Source organism: Vespula pensylvanica, chromosome 2, assembly GCF_014466175.1.
Source record: "Vespula pensylvanica isolate Volc-1 chromosome 2, ASM1446617v1, whole genome shotgun sequence".
Lineage (NCBI taxonomy): Eukaryota > Metazoa > Arthropoda > Insecta > Hymenoptera > Vespidae > Vespula > Vespula pensylvanica.
Window position 1 is genome coordinate 1,976,653 of NC_057686.1, and position 19,630 is coordinate 1,996,282.

Consider the following 19,630-nt stretch of genomic DNA (forward strand, 5'->3'; position numbering starts at 1 on the left):
AAACTTCGTTAATTACAGTCAATTCAGTCATATTCGATTTATCTTGCATGATGGCACGAGTTAACCTGTAAGTAATTGAAAAGTTGTTTCGCTGTAAACATTTTTAAAAGAAAGTATATAATTTTGTTATATCAATGGAAACGGTGCCGAAAGATTTACGTGGTCTAAGAGCATGTTTAGTATGCTCGTTGATCAAGGTATGTATAATTTTTATCGAATAGTTTTCCAAACGTTAAAACAAATTTGTATTTTATTTATTTATTTAGAGTATTTTTTCTCTTTAATTCTGGTAGACTTTCGATCAGTTTGAATTTGATGGTTGTGACAATTGTGATGAATTTTTACGTATGAAAAATAACAAAGACAATGTTTTTGATTGTACGAGTTCTAATTTCGATGGGTATGTTTTTCTTTTTTAACATCTATAATATAAATAAAGCTTTCAATGTGTGACATTCATAGAAATGTCTCTTTTTGGATTATATATTATTTCATAATTATTTCGTTTTTCTACTCATCAGCATGATTGCAGCAATGAGTCCAGAAGATAGTTGGGTGTGCAAATGGCAAAGAATTAGTAAGTAATCAAATATTATCCAAAAATGGATACTTTATATTTTAAATATAATTTGAAAAATGTACGTGTGGTTCCTTGTATCAAACCTAATATATTTTTCTTTCAGATCGCTTTTGTAAAGGAGTTTATGCAATATCGGTATCAGGTCGCCTTCCAGCAGGCGTTATAAGGGAAATGAAAAGTAGAGGTATAGTTTATAGACCACGAGATACAAGTCAGAGATGAATATATATTCTAATAATAAATATTTATTATATCTAAAATTTTTCTACCAACTTCTATGACTATTTAACATGATAATATAAATGTATATATATTTTATAAATGCGATAGTGGTTAAAGAATACTTATGTACAATACAGAATATTAGAGTAGATAGAGTATATGTCTAACTCGATCTATTTTAAATATTTCTGTTATTTAGCTAATAATAAAGTTAGATGTATCATACAAAAGATGTATGGTGGCATCATTTTTATTTTTTCATTGGAATACTATATGTTTTTCTGATTAAACTGTACAATATAACTCGAAATATAACTTTATTTAAGTTAGTGTCAAATGTGATTATTGGTTGAACATATATTTGTAAAGGAATAGAATGTGGGATATTGTATCGCAGGCAATTGATTGTTTACACAGTTGAGCCACAAATTTGCACAGGTTACGTGATAATTATTTTCGTTATAAATTACTTTGTCGCTAGTAATGACAGTTAAACAGAGTGCACAAGAAATGCACTCTCCTTGATGCAAAGGCCAAGTTGGTAGTTCTGTTACGATCTACAATAATATAGAAAACAGTTAATGAATAAACGTACATATACTTATATAATTATGTTGTAACAAATATATAAAAGATAATAGAAAATTTGTTCTATGAAATGTATGTGTATGTATGTGTGTTTGTGTGTGTATTATTTCTTACTGGTATATTAGCATAAAAAGGTTCCATTTCTGCCCAAATTCTATCGATATCCATAAGAAGGTCATCAAATCCAATAATATTTATATCCATTTCCTTATATGAAAAATTGACTCGTCTACAAACTGCTGCAACTTCAGCTAAATCTAATAAATACAAAGAAAAATTTAGTATTTTGAAATATTACACTTTTACATATTGTGTTGTATAGGAGGTTATTAAAATTGCTTACTGCAAAGAAAGTTATATCCTTGTGCAGAATTTAATACTTCATTTAGTATAACTTCGGATGTTATATTAGTAAATATATTAGCTGCAATTTGTAATAACGATATACAACTTTCCATATATTGTTTCCATTCCCAATAAACTGTCTGTAAAGTATTATTTTTAGTATTTTTATATATGTATACATTCAATTTATTTTTCTATTCACATTTTGATGTTTCCATACCTGCTGTGTTATTTGTACTACTTGATCTTCTTCTGAATTTGTAGGTAAAAAGGATTTCAGATCTAAACTAGGTACAGAACCTGATCTTGTTATTGTTCGATCAGATATTCCATTCATCAATTCTATACTATTAAGAGATATAGCATCCTCCATTTGAATAAGTTTACCTGAATATAATTTTACATAATCAAATTTTTGTCTAATTATTTATAGGAAATATTGTATATATATATTTTTTAATGTATTAATTATATTAACTTTCTTTCCCTTTTTAATGCTTGTAAGCAGTATAGTATACCATTAATCAAAATTATTTTCACTCATATAATGGATGACATATGCTCTATCAATTATTATATCAGAACTTTAATCCTAATCTCCTAAATTAAGGGTCTCAAGTTTATTTTTTATTTATATTTTATTGTTAAAATTTTTTTAATATTTTATTGCTAAAATTGTTTTGTCAAAAATAGTTAAAATTATCCTACATTTTCATTTGAAAATGACTTAAATAATGAAAAGTATAGAATGAAATATTTAAATATATTGTTGTCATACCTGGTTCAATCTTAGATTCAAATTTTTCATTAATTCTTTGCTCTTCAACATTGTCTCCAAATTTAACATTGTTCAAAGATTGAGAAATATCCTGTATAATGTCAATACCTGTTGTATTATTATCATCACTGTTGTTAAAAGACTTAGATTCAAAGCCTGTTATTGTATCTTTGAAACATTCAGGATTGGAATTATCCAAAATAGAATTAGCATCAATGATTGTTTGTTCAGCGGAAACAAATTCTCCAAATTCATCATTTGATGCAATATTGTCAACAGAGTTTGTTTTGTTCGATACAGATGTTTCATTTACTAATGCACGTAATGCACTATATTTATCTTCAGTAGATTGTAAATTCATTAAATCTCGTTGATCAGATTTTACCTCTTTAATACCAGCCTGTAGAAAAAAATCAGAAATAGTTTTGAATATTTTTATATATTATCATATAATTTTTGCATTTCTTAAATATTTTACTAATTGTTAGTATATATACCTTATCAGTAGATTCTAATTTACACATTATAGGTTTATTACCAGGTAATTGTACATTCTCCAATATATTAGTTTTAAGATCTCTCGTAGTTTCTCCATCGTCCTTTGATAAATCATTATTTCGTATAATAGTATCTTTTAATATTACAGTTTTTGACTGATTTTTTATCGCACATTTAGGAAATAATTCTGATAAACGTTCTAACGGTAAATTTTGAGAGACAGGATTTAAAGATGATAAAGAAGCATGCGTTTGCATATGAAAGTTCATAGTTTTAGAATTTGTATTATTCCTTTTAAGTTTTTCAACTGGTTTTTTAACACCCAAGTTATGATTTGCAAGTCTACTTCCAATTGCAGAGCCTTGCTTCATATCCCAATTCGACATGCTAGGTATATTATTGACAATAGGAGCACTTTGAAATTCAGAAAAATCATCATTATTATCTAATGTACATGTATTACTTTTTATTTCTGAACGAATTTTAATATATTTGGAATAATCTCTGGAACATGTATTTGAATTAGAACTTATCATTAAAGCGGAACATGTCTCATTGTCTAAATAAGGTGTCTTATCTAATACATTTGACACCGGTAAATTGGAATCAAATGTTAATTGGCCAGTTTTAGTTATTTTTCCTTTAACTTCAGACGTATACTTTTCTTCAAAATTCATGCACTTATTATTAGATTCTTCTTTTTTATTAACTGGATATTTTGATGAAGCATTAACATATATTGCAGATTGCACATTTAATACACATTCTATATTTAAATATGGAATTGGCGGAAATGGAAGTAAATGTAATATATCTAAACTATTAAAAGTATAAGATGCTTGTGCAGCAGCAACAAGAGCAAGTACGATATAAAGTTCTTGTTCTGTAAGTTGTCCGGCATATTTTTGATTAGCCAAATTCCATATATGACCTAGAATTTCCATTGAGAGTTGGCTTGTAAGTAATAAAGGAAAAACTTTATTAGTGTCGACTAAAACTTCAGTCTGCAACCCGTTAGATTTAATTCTATCTTCTCTTACTGCTTCCCATACAATTTTATATATCGGTGGTAAAGTGGCGGAATTAGCCCACAACCAAGTTGGTAGCTGGTTTAATTTTTTATCCATGTGACTTTTATTCATTTTGTTATAGAAACTTTGACTTTGATAAATATTTTCATTAATATAACTTGTTGATAAAACACAATCTTCTTTGTATGGACATTTCGTGTGTTAAAAGTTATATTATTGTTTTATACATTTAATATAATAAATAAAAGATATAGCAACGCGTTAAATTCCATTAGACATTGCCAATAAAATATTATAGATTTTCATGAATATTTCGTTAAACTATATACATATATCACATTTCTTTACTCAACACAGATGGCTCGCCCTTTTTTAGATCACTAAAGTAGTACACAAATCCAGGAATTATTATTCATCGTATTATATGAACAATAAATATCATATAAATAAATAAAATATTCTGCGACTTATCACACTTAATGCTTTTCAAAAACAAACTATTTTCTCTTTAAATTATACTCAAGAACTGTTGATATACATTACTACAAAGAAATACAAACTAGATGCGCGCATACACGTACCGTACTTCCGAGTACAGCGCTTAAACGTTTTTACTGACGTCATATTTTCAATTGAGAAAATTACTATTTTGACACGCAGTTACGAATGATGATGATAATGATAAATAATATATTCCATCTTGCATTAATTTAAATCCTATAATTATTTGAAGTGAGGTCGAATATTTTTTATTAAGTAAAAAATTATAACCAGGAGCGTATTAAATTATCGATCATTAGAAACAACTTTATTAATCTTTAATCAGTATTATTAGTCATATTTTTATTAATTGTGCAATTGTTTAATAAGATAATAATATATATATATATTACTGTAAACATATATATTTTTAGAAAGATATTTTATATCAAATGTTCTATATAAAATATATAAATAAAACGTAAAAACTTAGAGTTCATATTTGCCTATCCTTTTATAATTAGAATAATTATATTGCATATATTTACGAAGAGAAAAAAGAAGAGAAAAAACATTAAACATGATATGTTAGATCTATTGTATTCGATTGTGTTCATTAGAATTAATCCAAATACAAAAAGTTTCTTAAACGTAGAATAATGGATGACATGCGCAGAAATAACATAGCTTGACGTATAGCTCCACCGTGCGTTGAAATTTGGTAGTAATCGCGTAATAACGGCAACGCTATAGAAAACGTGGAGTGTTATTCGCGCTTTAATTTAGGGATTGACCGTCGAATTTTAGTTTACGTGACTTGTTCATAATATAGACAAAGTTGAAGATATTCTAATTGATTTCTATGCGATAAATTGGATCAAGTTTGAAACGTAAGTTCTCAAAAATGTATTTGCGTCAGAAGCTATTCGATCAATAATTTGCGTTTGCTTTATTCTAACCTATCGTTTGTCCTCTCTTCTTCATATAATATATTATTTCTTTTTCTATCACTTTTCTACTATTTAATAGTTGCAATTATTATTTCCAAGCAATTTCATTTATTGATTTTATAGGTTAAGTATAAATCTATAGAAAAGTAAATCTCTAAATATTTTCTCTTTTTTCTTTTTTTTCTCAGAATATATAGCGTATTTTTGATTAATGGAATCTTTATTCATGACACGCATAACTTTAATATTGAATAAAGTTTAATGAAGAGAACATTTTAATAATTTTTAATAATAATATTCATATGCTAATATAATTGTATAGATTATATTTGAAAAATGTAGAATTTGTTGGTTATAAAATCGAATGTTTAAAAAAACAAAAAAATTAAAAGAAAGTAAATTAAATCTTCCAAATAATTAATCATTGATATTTACTTAGTATTATCATATAATGATATATATATTACATAATAGATAGTTGATAAATGATTTTTATTACTTAGAATTTGCAGTTATTATATAAAATGTATAACGGTATTGGCCTTCAAACACCCCGTGGATCTGGAACCAATGGACATGTTCAAAGAAACTGGGCTATTATACGCAAAACAAAGGATAAAGTTAATTATAAAACTGATGAAGGAAAGATAGAACAAATAAATAAACAACCTAATAAGGAGATTCTTGATCATGTCAGAAAGCGAAAAGTTGAAGTTAAATGTGCAGAATTAGCAGACATTTTGGAAGAACAAGGGTAGATATATTTTTATGCACTTTGTTATACTTATCTCTTATTTATTTATATTCATATATAATAATCTATATGACACTATTAATAAAATGAAATTAAAAAAGTTTCGCTTTATATAATAATTTTTAATGCTATAGCTTTATCTGGTTTTAATATTAATAAAAAAGAACAGAACCTTATATAGTTTGTTGCTATTTTGCAATTTTTTTTATTTAATTCTTTGTATTTACAAATATCATGTAGTTAAACTTTTACATATGAATGTCAAATATTATATCAATTAAGAATTTAATATATACATATGATTGGCATAATAAATTTAATCATCATTATAAAATTTGTTCTTACAGATTCACAACTGAAGAAGTAACAAAGAAAGTGGAATCTTATCGTTCGATGTTAATGGGTACAGAAATGAAGACAAGTGCACCACGTGACGAATTCGGCCGTATAAAGTAAAGTTTATTACTATATATATATATTTTTGCTATTCCAATTATTTTTTGTTAACTGCTTAAAAAAGTTTGTCATAGTGTGAATGGTAATTTGATGAAAACTGCATGAACATATTCACGATTACTCAGCATAAGTTTTGAAAGGCTTCTTTCCAAGGCCTATCGCATATGAATATGCTTCATTATAGAATTCACATCTAATTCATTTCTCTGTCACAAGATATTGTTACAATTGGATTACAATTTTATTGTTCATATAAATGTCATTTGTATTAATGTAGAGCTTATACTTTTCAAGAAAATCAATGATTCATATAAAAATCTATAATCAATTATAATCTATATGAATCATTTAAAAATTTTTTTGCAAACAAGAAAGATTTATTTATTCAGTTATTTGTTAATGAAAATTCATTGAGTAGAGTAATTAGTAGAATAATATTTGTTAATGAAAATAATTTAGTAGAATAATTAATAGAATAATATTTAGATTTGGTAAGATATTTGATCAAAAGTAGAAATCTCTTTCTTTCTTTCTTTCTTTTTCTGTTGTTAGTAATAGATAGATTAATCAATTAGTTAAAATTGAAAGATTGTCAAAGAATGTATACACCCTTTCTTCCTTCCTTCCTCCCGGTTAGGTCATATCGACCTACCCTATAGCGCCGGCGCTAATAACGTGAAGGAAGGGGAAATGAGGAAGATGGGTGGTGTAGAGAAGATGGTAGTTGAAGGGATGCGCGAGAGACGACGGTACACGAGTTTATTCTAGCATCATTCGACGCTATCTCAGTGCAAGAATGGACCGCGACGATGCGACGCTATGCGTCAAAAAATATCCACGAAACCATCGTAGAAACATTGAATATTGAAAGGATCAAAAAACAAAGACAAAGAGAAAAATAAACATAATGTAATCGCGAAATTAACGTAAAATCACAAAAGTCTTCCATTACCATATATATATATACACACACATATATATATATTATCGACGTATATCTACATATCTATATATATATATATATATATATATATATAGATACATATACATATATAAATATACTTATGTACACATTAGATATTAAGTGTTAAGATCGTGTTGGGAAGTGTAACGTTAGATTTCTAACATACGTGCCAACGAAAGTGATATTTCAAATGTGAACAAAAGCATCTCTTCAAAATCGTATATATGAAAAACAAAAAATAAATTAAAAAATATATATATAAAATAAAAGGAAATTCTTCCAAGAAAAATAAAGTAACAATTTATTCTCGACAAAATTAAAATACCAGTGGGATAAATGCAATAACTACCACCATATCGTACTTTGATTGGTAACGAGAATGATTTGTTGAATTGCATAAAAAAGAAGAAAAGAATATTTCAAAGAGAATTTGAAAAGAAAGAAAATATATCAAGAGGAGAATGCAACACGTCGATATAAGAATATATAGATGATGATGATGATGAATAATTTCAATGTTCCAGATATCCGAAAATGAAGGATACGACAATAGCTAGCGTGCCTGATCCAAAGTCTTCCTTATTATTTAAGCAGATGATCTCGATGATCAAATATTCACGTGCATACGTATAATTAAAACGTATACATATTTATATATATGATATATACATATACCAACGTATATCTATAAAATATTCTTATAAGATTGTATGTATAATAGACGTATATATAAAAAAAGAAATACGTACGATGAGAATCATTATGAATAACAATAATGTTGAGTGAAAATATATACGAGGAAAAATAAGATACTAAAGAGAAAAAAAAATTATCGATTGAGAACAATACGTGATACATCAAGAATATATCATTGAAAGAATAAAAGAAACATAAACGAGCATTGCACACACTACGTTTCCGGCATTCTCGCCAAATAATTGTTCTACCCAGCGAAAGCAAGAAGATTTCGAATACAAAAGGCTTTCTTGGAACTCTGCTTCTTGCATGTACGCGCGCGCGTGTGTGTGTGTATGTGTGTGTGTGTGTAAAGGATGAGTACAATAAAGGAAGGAAAAGCATTACGTTCGCTATCCTATTCATAGTCTTGTTACTCGTCTGACTATCGCAAATGCCTTTCACATCAAGGTGGGATTCATTTCTATGTGTGCCGCCATCGTGTCTTCTTCATCTTCATCATCTTGATTATCTTGAAGATTCGAATGAGGGCGTTTTTTTGATTCTAATCTAAAATTGAGATTATATAATCAAAAATCAATTATTTTCAACGAATTGAAAAGAAGAATTTGAAGAATCCATGTGTATCGAATATAAATATATAAATATTTGAAAAAGGGGAATAGAAATCTTTCAAAGGAGAAATGAAGAAATAAAAATAATCATTTCAAAAGTCATCGTCGCTATTATCAGTCGTTCGACTGAAAATTTATTTATTAATTCTTTTATAACAATCGAGGGGAATGACTATGTCCACGACAACACCAATACCAACACCAACGCAGAAGGTAGCTCGAGGACGAGGGCCAGCAGATGGTCGTGCTTTTTTCGAAACGTTATGGCGTGGTAATTTTTTTCTCGATCGACAGAAAGTTTTCAAACGCGGTCGTAAACGCAAGCTGCAAGCTTTAAATGAGAAAAAACGTGCCCAATTACAAATGCGACAACATTGTTGTTGCTGTCAACGTATACAACTTCATCTTCTTGCCGGACGGGGAAATAATGTTCGCTCCGTTGTTAGGTAAATTTGTAGCGGTCGTGCTCCATTTTTTTTTTTTTTTAATTATTATTATTTTTATTTATTACAACGATAGAATTATTCAACATTTTTCCAGTGTTTTCTTTTTTGCTTATTTAAAATCTTGAAATATTTGATTTGATGAAAAAAAAAAAATCATCAAGCAATAAAAATTGTGTATGTACACATTTTTATATAGTAATCTAATTAACACCAAAGTTGTAAAATTTTTCGTTTATTCCAAGTCTCTTCATACGTTTAAAATAATTAATATAAAATTTATATCGATACAAAAAAATATAATACGAGTACTCGATCTGATAACAAAAACATAATCTAACGACAAATTTTTGTACTCGCGTACAAATAAAAATGTCGATTTTTAAGATATATTTTGATATTAGAAAAAAGAAGAAAAAAAATTTATATATAAAAATATCGAACGTGAAATTCGTTCCAGAAGAAAAGAATAAAAAAATAAATTTTTTCTTTTTCGGTAACTCGAATTTCAAATTTGTACGTACATATGTAATGAACGAATGGTGCGAAAGAGATGGCGGAAAAAGTACCACCAGCTGGATTGTATTGATCCGTAGTCGAGCGTAGCGTAGGGGTGGCTCGAACGCTCTCCTCTCGCACCCCCTGTACCCCCCACTCCCACTCCGGTCTCGTCGCTTTTCATTCCCCACGAAGAAGAGAGACTGCACGGTGGTTCCTCGGCGTGTTCTACGCGCGCTGTCTCTCTTCTCTCTCTCTTTCTTTCTCTCTCTCTCTCTCTCTCTCTCTCTCTCTCTCTGTGTTATGTCACTTTTCCTTCTCCTCTTCTTCCATCACTATTACTTCTGCTTTTGCCACCAGTAACTCTCGTCATTGTTACCCACAGTTATAATTGAAATCTCTTTAATATCCAATTGTTTCGTTTGATCCTCTTTCGTTTTCTTTGCTCTTTCGATTTGAATAAACCGCCAGTGAATATTTTAATATAAAACAATAATAATAAGAAGAGATAGTTTATCAACGATGACTGTAAAAATCTCATCGCGGTAGGTTAATCCTTTATATTTAAGATTATGGTCAGCCATTGTTGTTGTTGTTGTTGTTGTTGCTGTTATTGTCTTTTTTCCTCTCCTACCCCTTCTTTAATCATTATGATCGAAGTGTTAATATTGACAAATATTGACATTATTATTTCTTTTTTAACTTTATTAATAATTATTATTGAATGAAACATCGAAAAAATCTTATCTCAAACTTTGAAATTTCAGTGTTCGAGAAACACATCAAATAGCCGAGGCACAACAAGAAAAAAATGCTAAGTTGCGGGAAGCCTTTGGAATATCAGAATTCTTCGTGGAAGGAAGTAGCCTAGATCCGGAAAGGCGGGCACGAGAAGCCGAGGCAAGAGCGGCGGCGAACAAGGTTTATGAATTAGTTCGTACTCCGAGCCCTGCTCCGGATACTACCTCTGCTCCGGAAAAGAAGAATAAGAGAAAACGTTCTGGTAGCACGTCCAAGAAGAAAAAGGGAAAGAAGCATAAAAAAGAAAGGTATAAAACAATGAACTGTGCAGAGGTCAATGGAGACTGGACTCGGATTTTTGCTGTTTTATAATTAGATACGTACATACATACTGTACATATTGTGTATGTGTGTATACACGTATATGTGTGTGTATATATATATACACACACACACATACACTATGCATATACACATATTATATATATGTGCATATATGTATGTATGTATAATATATATATATATAGTGAGGAGTCAGAGAGGAAGTAGAACAGTATGTCTGTTCATATATGTTATATGTATATATATACATACACGCGCAGATAAGATTTATTGGATTATATATCGAAACTATGCCGTCGTTAATTAATTTTAACGAAATATATAAAAATCTTTTTTGTAATATCAACGCGATGGCATATACGAGTCGAGGCTCCAAGACTGCACAATCCGTCCCCTGTAGTTCCCCATTTTTCCTTAATTAATTATTCATTTATCGCAACTCCACTCGTTCATTTGCTTATTACACGTCTACTTATCGGATACTGAATCATTACTCGCCTACTATTTCATGCCCCATACAACTTTCTCTGTTTCAAACAGAACTAAGGAGGACTGAATGCCTATCTAGTAGGCTTAATAGGTAAGTATGGACGTCGCGTACATTTACCGAACAAAAAAAAGAAAAGAAAAAAGAAATGTTTCAATAGATAATATGCTGTTTACCGCGAAATAAATTGTTAAATTTGTTGCATTTTCATTGAGTATTTAGGTCCTTTATAAATGTAGGCGCGATTAACTATTATTAATATTTCCATTTATTGCAATTTTTCTTAGAGGTAAATGTTTGTTGCATTTTCTTTATTCATGTTTTCTAATCACTAACAATATCTTCTTTTATCGTTTATTGATCTCAATCGGATGATCAAAGCGATATCACTCAAATATCATTGGCAAACATTTACCTGGCGTACAACACTAAGCACAGGTTTAATATAACGCACATTATGTTGCGTACATTCATGCATTTCTATCTTTGTTGTTGTTATCGATAAAGCTTGTTGTTAATGTCATCTCTCTATTTTTTTCTGACAAGTCCGTCCCTATCGATGGTTATCAAGGTAATGCTAATCCCATATTATATCAATACTCCTCATACTTTGTATACTTGTCTTTTGTAATTTTTTGAAAGATTTAGTTTTTTATTAAAAGGAGAAGATTTAAAATTCGTAATTATTTATAGCTTTTTAAATGTTTTAGAAGAAACAATGAAAAAACTAAATCTTTCAAAATAAAAAATACAAAAAAATACTTATGTAGTCAATTCGTTAGCTATAGCCGGAACATTGTGACTTTCACCTGTGCATTTATCGTTGTTTTACGTCTTTTATTTGTTTTTCACTTGGAATTGCAGTGATATATTAATCCTTGCTGAAATAATTTATGAAAGATATTATTATACACTGCATTACCAAAGTTATGTAAGTTCGATTTTATTTTTCAATTTGGGACTATAACTCAATACTCAAAGAATTTTCTGTGTGAAATTTTATTGGCAATGTGTTCTCTCGATTATTAAAACAAAGCTATTCGCTGTTACATATGGTTAAAAGCATTAAGCGTGAGGTAGCTTATGCAGTTAAAGTGAAATACTCGTTTGACACACAAGTATATATATATACTACAAAGGCTTTCTTTATTGTCAGCACAAGGTATGCACTTGTCGACAGGAAGACGCCCACTGCAAGATTTAATAAATATAAATATCATTTTAAAAAATTCATAACAATTATTTTTGCAGAATCTTTAGGCTAATGCAATACGAATTTCATAGGTCCGAATCTCCAAGGACGTCCAAGAAAAAAGAAAAAGCTAAGAAAAAGAAAAAGGAGAAAAAACACAAAAAGGTAGAGGCCAGTTCTTCTGACAGTGAATCCAGTGATGATACCGAAGAGAGCTGGTAATTATATACAAGATTCAATTTATAAAATCTCATTTTTATTAAATAAAATATATATTTTTACATAGGAATTTGTAATAATGAAAAAATATTTAATATTATGATCCTTAGTTCGTCTGAAGCTGAATCAAAAAAGAAGAAAAAGAAGAAAAAAAAGAAAAACAAAGTTGAAGGAAAAGAAAAATCTGAGGTAAGAAATTATGTTGTAACATTAAGAATAAAAAAAAAACAAAAAAAAGCAAAAAAAAATAGTATGTGCAAAATTTCCCCTGCTCTTTTTCTATAACGCACGCATGAATACGGATACACGATAAACGAGCAAACGCAGAAAGGTGAAGCATGTAATGCCACAGCATGCAACATTTTAGTTTGTTATATTGAATTAGTTGCGAATTCACATTAAATTATCCACATCTTTATGTTTATATTTATTTTCGAATCAATATACAAAATTCGCTCTATTTCATTATCTTAACATTTTATCTGATTTTTCAAGTTAACAGTCATTATTTCTAAGTATAAATCTCGGTATGTTTGTAATTATCAGCGCCATTTGACAGGATACATTCCCTAAGTGAGTACCAGATATGCCGCTACTCGTGTATTATACGTATTACAAATTTATTATTTGTACGAATCTGTACGAATTTTTATGATTGTTGTATATTTCACATATTCGTTTTGTAACAAGCACTATCTTATTATGCAATAATTTAGTTTAGGAAATTGCTTATTCTTGAACAAATACATTCGTTATAAGAGATATGTGTGTGTGTGTATACATACATACATACGTACATACATATGTATATGTATATGTATATGTATATGTATATGTATATATTATTTTTTGTTTAAGCTATTATGAGCTTTTGACTAAGTATCGATAATGCATTATTATAAATATTCCAAGTTAATCTATTAAAAATAAAAAAAAGGAGAAAGTAACATTAAGTTGATAAATAAAAATATTAAAGACATAATAGGAATAAGCAGATTCCAAAGAATGAGCAGTTTGCATGATCGATGTAAGATAGTTACTTTAATAATTTTCATTAATATATAGTTTATTTTCTTATAGAAGAAAAAAGCAGCACTAAAGAGGAAACATCAATCAACGGATAGCTCTACAGACAAGTAAATGAAATAATTTCTATTAGTATTTTAATCATTTTCTTTCGCTCATTCTATAGAGTTAATCATGTTATCAAAATATATTTTAGTTCTCCAGAGAGGCCAAAGAAAAGTGCGAAACATGATAAAGTTATTATAGAGAAGAATACATTTGATGAAGGTGAAAATGTTACAAAAGAGTATCGAGTAAATAGATCTCCAAAAAAAGCAGTGGAAAGATCATCTCGCAATGAAACACCACCTATCAAGAAAAAGGAATCAGTCGCAAAGAAAACTACTATCACAGATAAAAGAGATAAATCACCGATTACACATAAAACCCCACCACCTAGGCGTCATAGATCTCCATCCAGAGGTAGAGCAGATAGAGGAAGATCTCCTAGAAGATATTCGAGATCACGACGCGTGACATCTTCTCCGAGAAGAAGAAGGATTTCAAGGTCACCCCGACGTTATAATAGATTTTCTATTTCAAGAAGTAGAAGTCGTTCGAGATATGATCGTTATGGATCAAGACGTAGACTTTCTCCGATACATAGACGTAGGAGATCAGATTCTCGTAAAAGATCTAGATCTCCAAGAAGACCAAAAGAAAGGAGAGACAAATCGCAGGAGCGTCGTAGAAGCCGTACTAGATCCAAGAGTAGATCTAGACGATCGTCTTTGAGTTATTCACCAGTACGGAAAAATCCGGAACGTTATAAGGATATATTAGAAGATAAGAAAAAGCGAGAACAAAAAAGAGATCGGGATGTTAGGCAAAAATCTCGATCAATATCGAAAGGTAGAAAAATACAAATGATTACTCCACGAGTAAGTTTGAGATCTTCTAGTGAAGATGAGGGTGATATAGCGGACGATGAACCTAAACAAGAAGATGAGGAAAAAATTAAGGAATTGAACACGTTGAAACGTTTACAAAGTGGATTAGCCGCGAAGGCTAGAGAAACATTAGGGAAAAAAGTGATAAGTCCTATAAAAGTTAAATTAGAAAAAAAAGAAGAATCAGTTTTCGATATAGCATTACCGGTGGAACCACCAAAACTAACAGAAGACCCAACAAATTCTTCTTCCAAAGAAAAATTAATCTCCCCTGTACGTTTACTTCCTGTACAATCACCAGTTTCCAGTCGATCACCTTCACCAGCATTACCATTGACTCGTGAAGAAGCTGCTATCAAAATTCGATCGCCTAGCGAATCGCCACCTCCCCTGTCGCAAACACTATTGGATAAAACTAGTCCAAAGTCGCCAGTTATGTCGGCAACTGCAGCAACAACAACAACAACAACAACAACAACAACAATAACAACAAAACAGTTCTCTTCGGGTCCTAGTAATTCTAAGAAGAGTTCTCCTATAATTCTCCAGAAACCTTCTCCAAAAAGTAATTCTTTGACACATTCACCACCTACCACGACTTCTCACAAAGATGTTATAATAAAGTTAAGATCTCCAAGTGAGTCACCACCATCTTTACCAAGTGACACAATTCACAAATCCGACACAAGATCTAGATCTCCGAGTACATCGAAGAGAAATTCTCCAATACCTAGAAAACATTCTTTAAGAGAGAAATCATATTCTAGATCCCCATCCAGATCATACACAAGGTCATTATCTTTGGAAAAGAGGTCTTCCAGATCACCGAGACACCGTTCAAGATCTTTATCCAGAAATAGATCGCATTCGCGTGCTCGTAGCAAAAAATCAGTGTCTCCAAAGCACAGACCATCGAGATCCGGATCTAGATCAAAGAAATCACCAAATTCTCTTCAAGCACACTCGAAAAGAATATCAAGGTCAAGATCTTCCTCTGGATCAAAACACTCTCCATCGAGATCCGTGTCAAGATCAAAAAAGTCACCTTCCCAATCGCCTGGAAAGTCAAGATCTAGAAGTAGAAGCATATCGTTGTCTAAAAGATCTAGAAGTTGTTCTTTATCGAAAAAATCCAGAAGTAGATCTTTGTCGAAGGAATCTAGAAGTTGTTCGATAACTAAAAAATCAAGAAGTCGTTCTTTGTCTAAAAAATCGAGGAGTCGTTCAGCCTCAAAGAAATGCAGAAGTCGTTCGTTATCAAAAAAATCAAGAAGTCGATCTAGATCGGCATCTAGAATGTCAAGAGAGAAAGAAAAGAGAAGTAGAAGTAGAAGTACCTCTCGTTCTTCTGTCAGGTATAGATCTTTCGATATTTACATTGACATTCTTCTTGTATTTTTTAAGTGTAATTGAAATAAACAAATTATGTTCAGTTCGGCAAGGCATAGTCGTCGCAGTTTTTCAAGTTCTACACGGTCAACCAGCAGCGTTTCTAGTAGATCCTCGCGCTCAACTTCCAGCAGTTCGGGTTCTAGTAGATCCCGTTCACCGTCTATACCACGTCGTCATGGTTCGCCTAGTTTTCTTGATAGACGTCGTATTACAAGGTAAATCGTGTAATTAGAAAAATTCTTTTATTATAGCAATATGTTTACTCACAAAATGCACCAAGGTAAATCTGTAATATCCCTTTTCATCAATTTTCGTAGAGTATATTGCTTATTTTTTAGATTTTATTTTATTTATTTTTATTTCAATTTTTTGTTCTTTTCCTTTCCCTCCATTTTATCATTATCTCAGTTTTTTGAATTTGAAATTATTTTATAAACATTTTTCTACATTGTATTCGTTAGCGAACATTGTATTTAAAAAATAAAATAGATATCCTGAAAATATGTCAAGGGGATAAAAGTGAAATTTTTGTCTATAATTCTTTGCTAATCTCTTCTCTCTCTTATAAATATTTTTCTTAAGTTATTATACATTAGGTAATTCTCTAATACTATTTTGTGTTTGTTATGTCAAACAGGGACAGATCGAGGGGCAGGCATAGAAGATAAAACTATGGCTACACTCAGACATTTGTTACTTTACTACACAGTTGACATAGCAATAATTTCATATTAGTCTTTTTTCTTTACGACAGAAAAAACTTATTTTGTGATTTCATTCAGAATTCACAGTTATTGGAACAGTATAACAGAATTAATGATATATATATATATTTGAGAAATTACATAGCTTAATTTGATTATAATGCAAAACAAAAATATATTGAATTCTTTATTTAATGTCGCTTTTAAAATAAGTGTAAATGCAGTCGTTTTTCTATAAATTTAAATAGTTTTAATGTCGAGCACATTTTGTCTCCTCATTTATACAATGTTTATTGTCAAACGAAGTTAAACTAAATCAACAGTGTCCCAGTATTCGCATATATAAATTTTTTTTAAAAAAATTAAATTATCATATATTTCGTTAATTTTTCCTTTATATATCTATATATACTCATTATTGACTTATAAATGTTATGTAGATGTAGCATGTGTGTATTTTCTTATAAGTTATTGTAAATTTAAATATTTACAGTAGAAATTGACTCTTTTTATTTTATTTTGAAGTCGATCACATAAAAATAAAATATTCATTTATTTTAGTCTGAGCTTCTTTTTAGTCCGATTATATTTTCACTGTGTTTATAAGTAGAAAAAGAATATAGTTATAATTTTTGCAAGGTAAGTAACACATTTTTCTTTTGCATGATTCACTTTTGCAATTGCATGACGTCATTTCATAAGCATGCTCGCAAAAAAACAATTTGATTGAAATAATAATTACGATTAAATATTGAAACATATATGTTTGATTATGTTAACAAAGTAATATGTATTAATATGATATATTATCAAGAATTATTCAATATTTTATTCATATTAATTGACCATTGATGTAATTCGTCATTAACATTTTTATGATATAACAATTGATATATGTATATAATAAATATAATTCAATCTCATTCAGAATTCACATTGGAGCTGTATATGATCTCCTTTTTGTCATGATACTTACACTCATTAATTTTAGTGCCAGGAAACGACCGATCCCATATCATCGACCAACTCCAACGCCGCCTTCATCACCAAGTAGTTCAGAGAGCAGTAGACACAGTAACTGGTCGAGTCAGAGTCATCGATCAAGCTGCTCTCCGAGTCGAAGTCCATCTTACACACGTTGAAACGTATTAATCGAATTGTCCTTAAAAGAGAACATAACGTTCCTTTCTATTATATCAAATTTGGAATAAGCTCATTTGTTTGTTTATAATAGCGCATACCTAAGAAATTGTCCATAGTTTATTACATATTCCATTCCAAATTTGATAGATATAGTTTTAAATCTTCATAAATTCTTTATGAACAAATTTGCTCTCCTTTAAATCTTCTAACTTGATAATACTCATCGATGGTTGCTCTCACCTCTTAAATATTATGAATTTAAGTATATTAGTATTATTCCCCTTCCGGATAACTGATCCTCTTTCCAAAGAAAAAGAAATTATAGATCATATTTGTAGTAGATACGATGCATGCATTTTGGCAAAACAATACTATAAAGCACTTTGTATAGTAAAGTTAAGTTGATATAATATTTATTTTATTATAATTTATTCTCGAAAACGTATCAAATAACGTTGGGAAAGATGATATTTTAATAATAATGGTAATATGTGTAACTTATGAAACTTTTATAAAGAAAGAAAAGTGTTTAAGTTACAACTCTTAAATTTGAGGTAATGGAATCTTTCTAAAAAAAAAAAAAAAAACGATGTGTATCCCAACACCATAAACTTTAACATTGTATAAGCAATATAAGAATAGGAGATTATATCATTAATTACATTAATACTAAACATCTTTACTCTAAGGATTTATATAATTATTTAATATTTATTATTTCTGAAGAAAAAAAACAATTCTCCATTTTAACTGATAATACTATGTATGTACATTTTAATAATTACTTGATTGTGTAAAATTGTTTGTTATACAAACACGTGCTAGTCAAATTTTATGTGTTACTAGTGAGAAATAATGTTCTTAAAGTTCAACTTATTTGAAAAATGATTGTAAGTCACTTTTCCTGTGCAATGTTTTCCTGCCATTACTTGTATAAATAGATGTGCCTATTCTTTAGAAAAATTATTTCAGCTCTATTACATTCAGTATAAATTACTTTCTATAAATATATAATGGTATTCATTCATTTATTTATTTATTTATTTATTTTATTTATATACTTATTATTTATTTATTATTTATATATATTTTTGTATTAAATAATATTTAATTATATATATATATATATATGTATGTATGTATGTATGTATGTATGTATATATATATATATATATATTACGCTTTGTCCATGGTAAATATTTGACAAAGCACAGAGGGAATTATAGCAATGAATATTTGTTTGCAATACTCCACCTACCTATATATAAATAAGTCATAAATGTTATTTGGTCATAAGACCAGGCAGCGTACCAAAAGACATAACTAGACTCTAGTCTTATTTATTCAAGAGTTAAGTCTTAAAGATGTATGTATAAGGTTGAAAAAATCATGTTTGGAAAATCTACATTATTTATAAATAGAAGAGACCTGTATAATGTTAGGGCTGAATAAAGTACTATTACAAACATATAAAATATTTAAGATCTCTTTCTAATTATTATATCTATCTTTCTACCACAATTTTATACAGAAAATTTCTTTTTCTGATCGTGGTAAA

General features: G+C 29.3%; 3 protein-coding genes across 7 annotated transcripts; 2 read left to right on the plus strand and 1 right to left on the minus strand.

Moving 5' to 3' along the window:
• On the plus strand, positions 1-1,465 carry LOC122637859 (transcription elongation factor SPT4). Its single transcript, XM_043830337.1, has 4 exons — positions 1-197; positions 294-400; positions 522-577; positions 684-1,465. The coding sequence occupies exons 1-4, from the start codon at positions 135-137 to the stop codon at positions 800-802; spliced, it is 345 nt and encodes a 114-aa protein (XP_043686272.1). The 5' UTR covers positions 1-134; the 3' UTR covers positions 803-1,465.
• LOC122637846 lies at positions 1,103-4,640 on the minus strand. The gene is made up of 6 exons (XM_043830307.1): positions 3,011-4,640; positions 2,514-2,913; positions 1,956-2,122; positions 1,734-1,875; positions 1,505-1,647; positions 1,103-1,359 (listed from the first exon to the last, which is right to left on the minus strand). The coding sequence occupies exons 1-6, from the start codon at positions 4,151-4,153 to the stop codon at positions 1,135-1,137; spliced, it is 2,220 nt and encodes a 739-aa protein (XP_043686242.1). The 5' UTR covers positions 4,154-4,640; the 3' UTR covers positions 1,103-1,134.
• Positions 4,641-5,247: 607 nt separating this feature from the next.
• LOC122637844 (serine/arginine repetitive matrix protein 2) lies at positions 5,248-19,097 on the plus strand. 5 transcript variants are annotated; one of them, XM_043830303.1, is made up of 10 exons: positions 5,248-5,412; positions 5,976-6,226; positions 6,574-6,678; positions 10,665-10,946; positions 12,752-12,877; positions 12,989-13,067; positions 13,959-14,014; positions 14,101-16,188; positions 16,267-16,440; positions 16,863-17,189. In XM_043830303.1, the coding sequence occupies exons 2-10, from the start codon at positions 5,997-5,999 to the stop codon at positions 16,891-16,893; spliced, it is 3,171 nt and encodes a 1,056-aa protein (XP_043686238.1). In that variant the 5' UTR covers positions 5,248-5,412; positions 5,976-5,996; the 3' UTR covers positions 16,894-17,189. The 5 variants fall into 5 exon arrangements, with proteins under 5 accessions (XP_043686238.1, XP_043686234.1, XP_043686237.1 ...); XM_043830299.1 differs by lacking the exon at positions 16,863-17,189 and adding an exon at positions 17,921-19,097 and having other exon boundaries at positions 5,249-5,412; XM_043830302.1 differs by lacking the exons at positions 5,248-5,412; positions 5,976-6,226; positions 16,863-17,189 and adding exons at positions 8,171-9,402; positions 17,921-19,097.
• Positions 19,098-19,630: the final 533 nt, after the last annotated feature.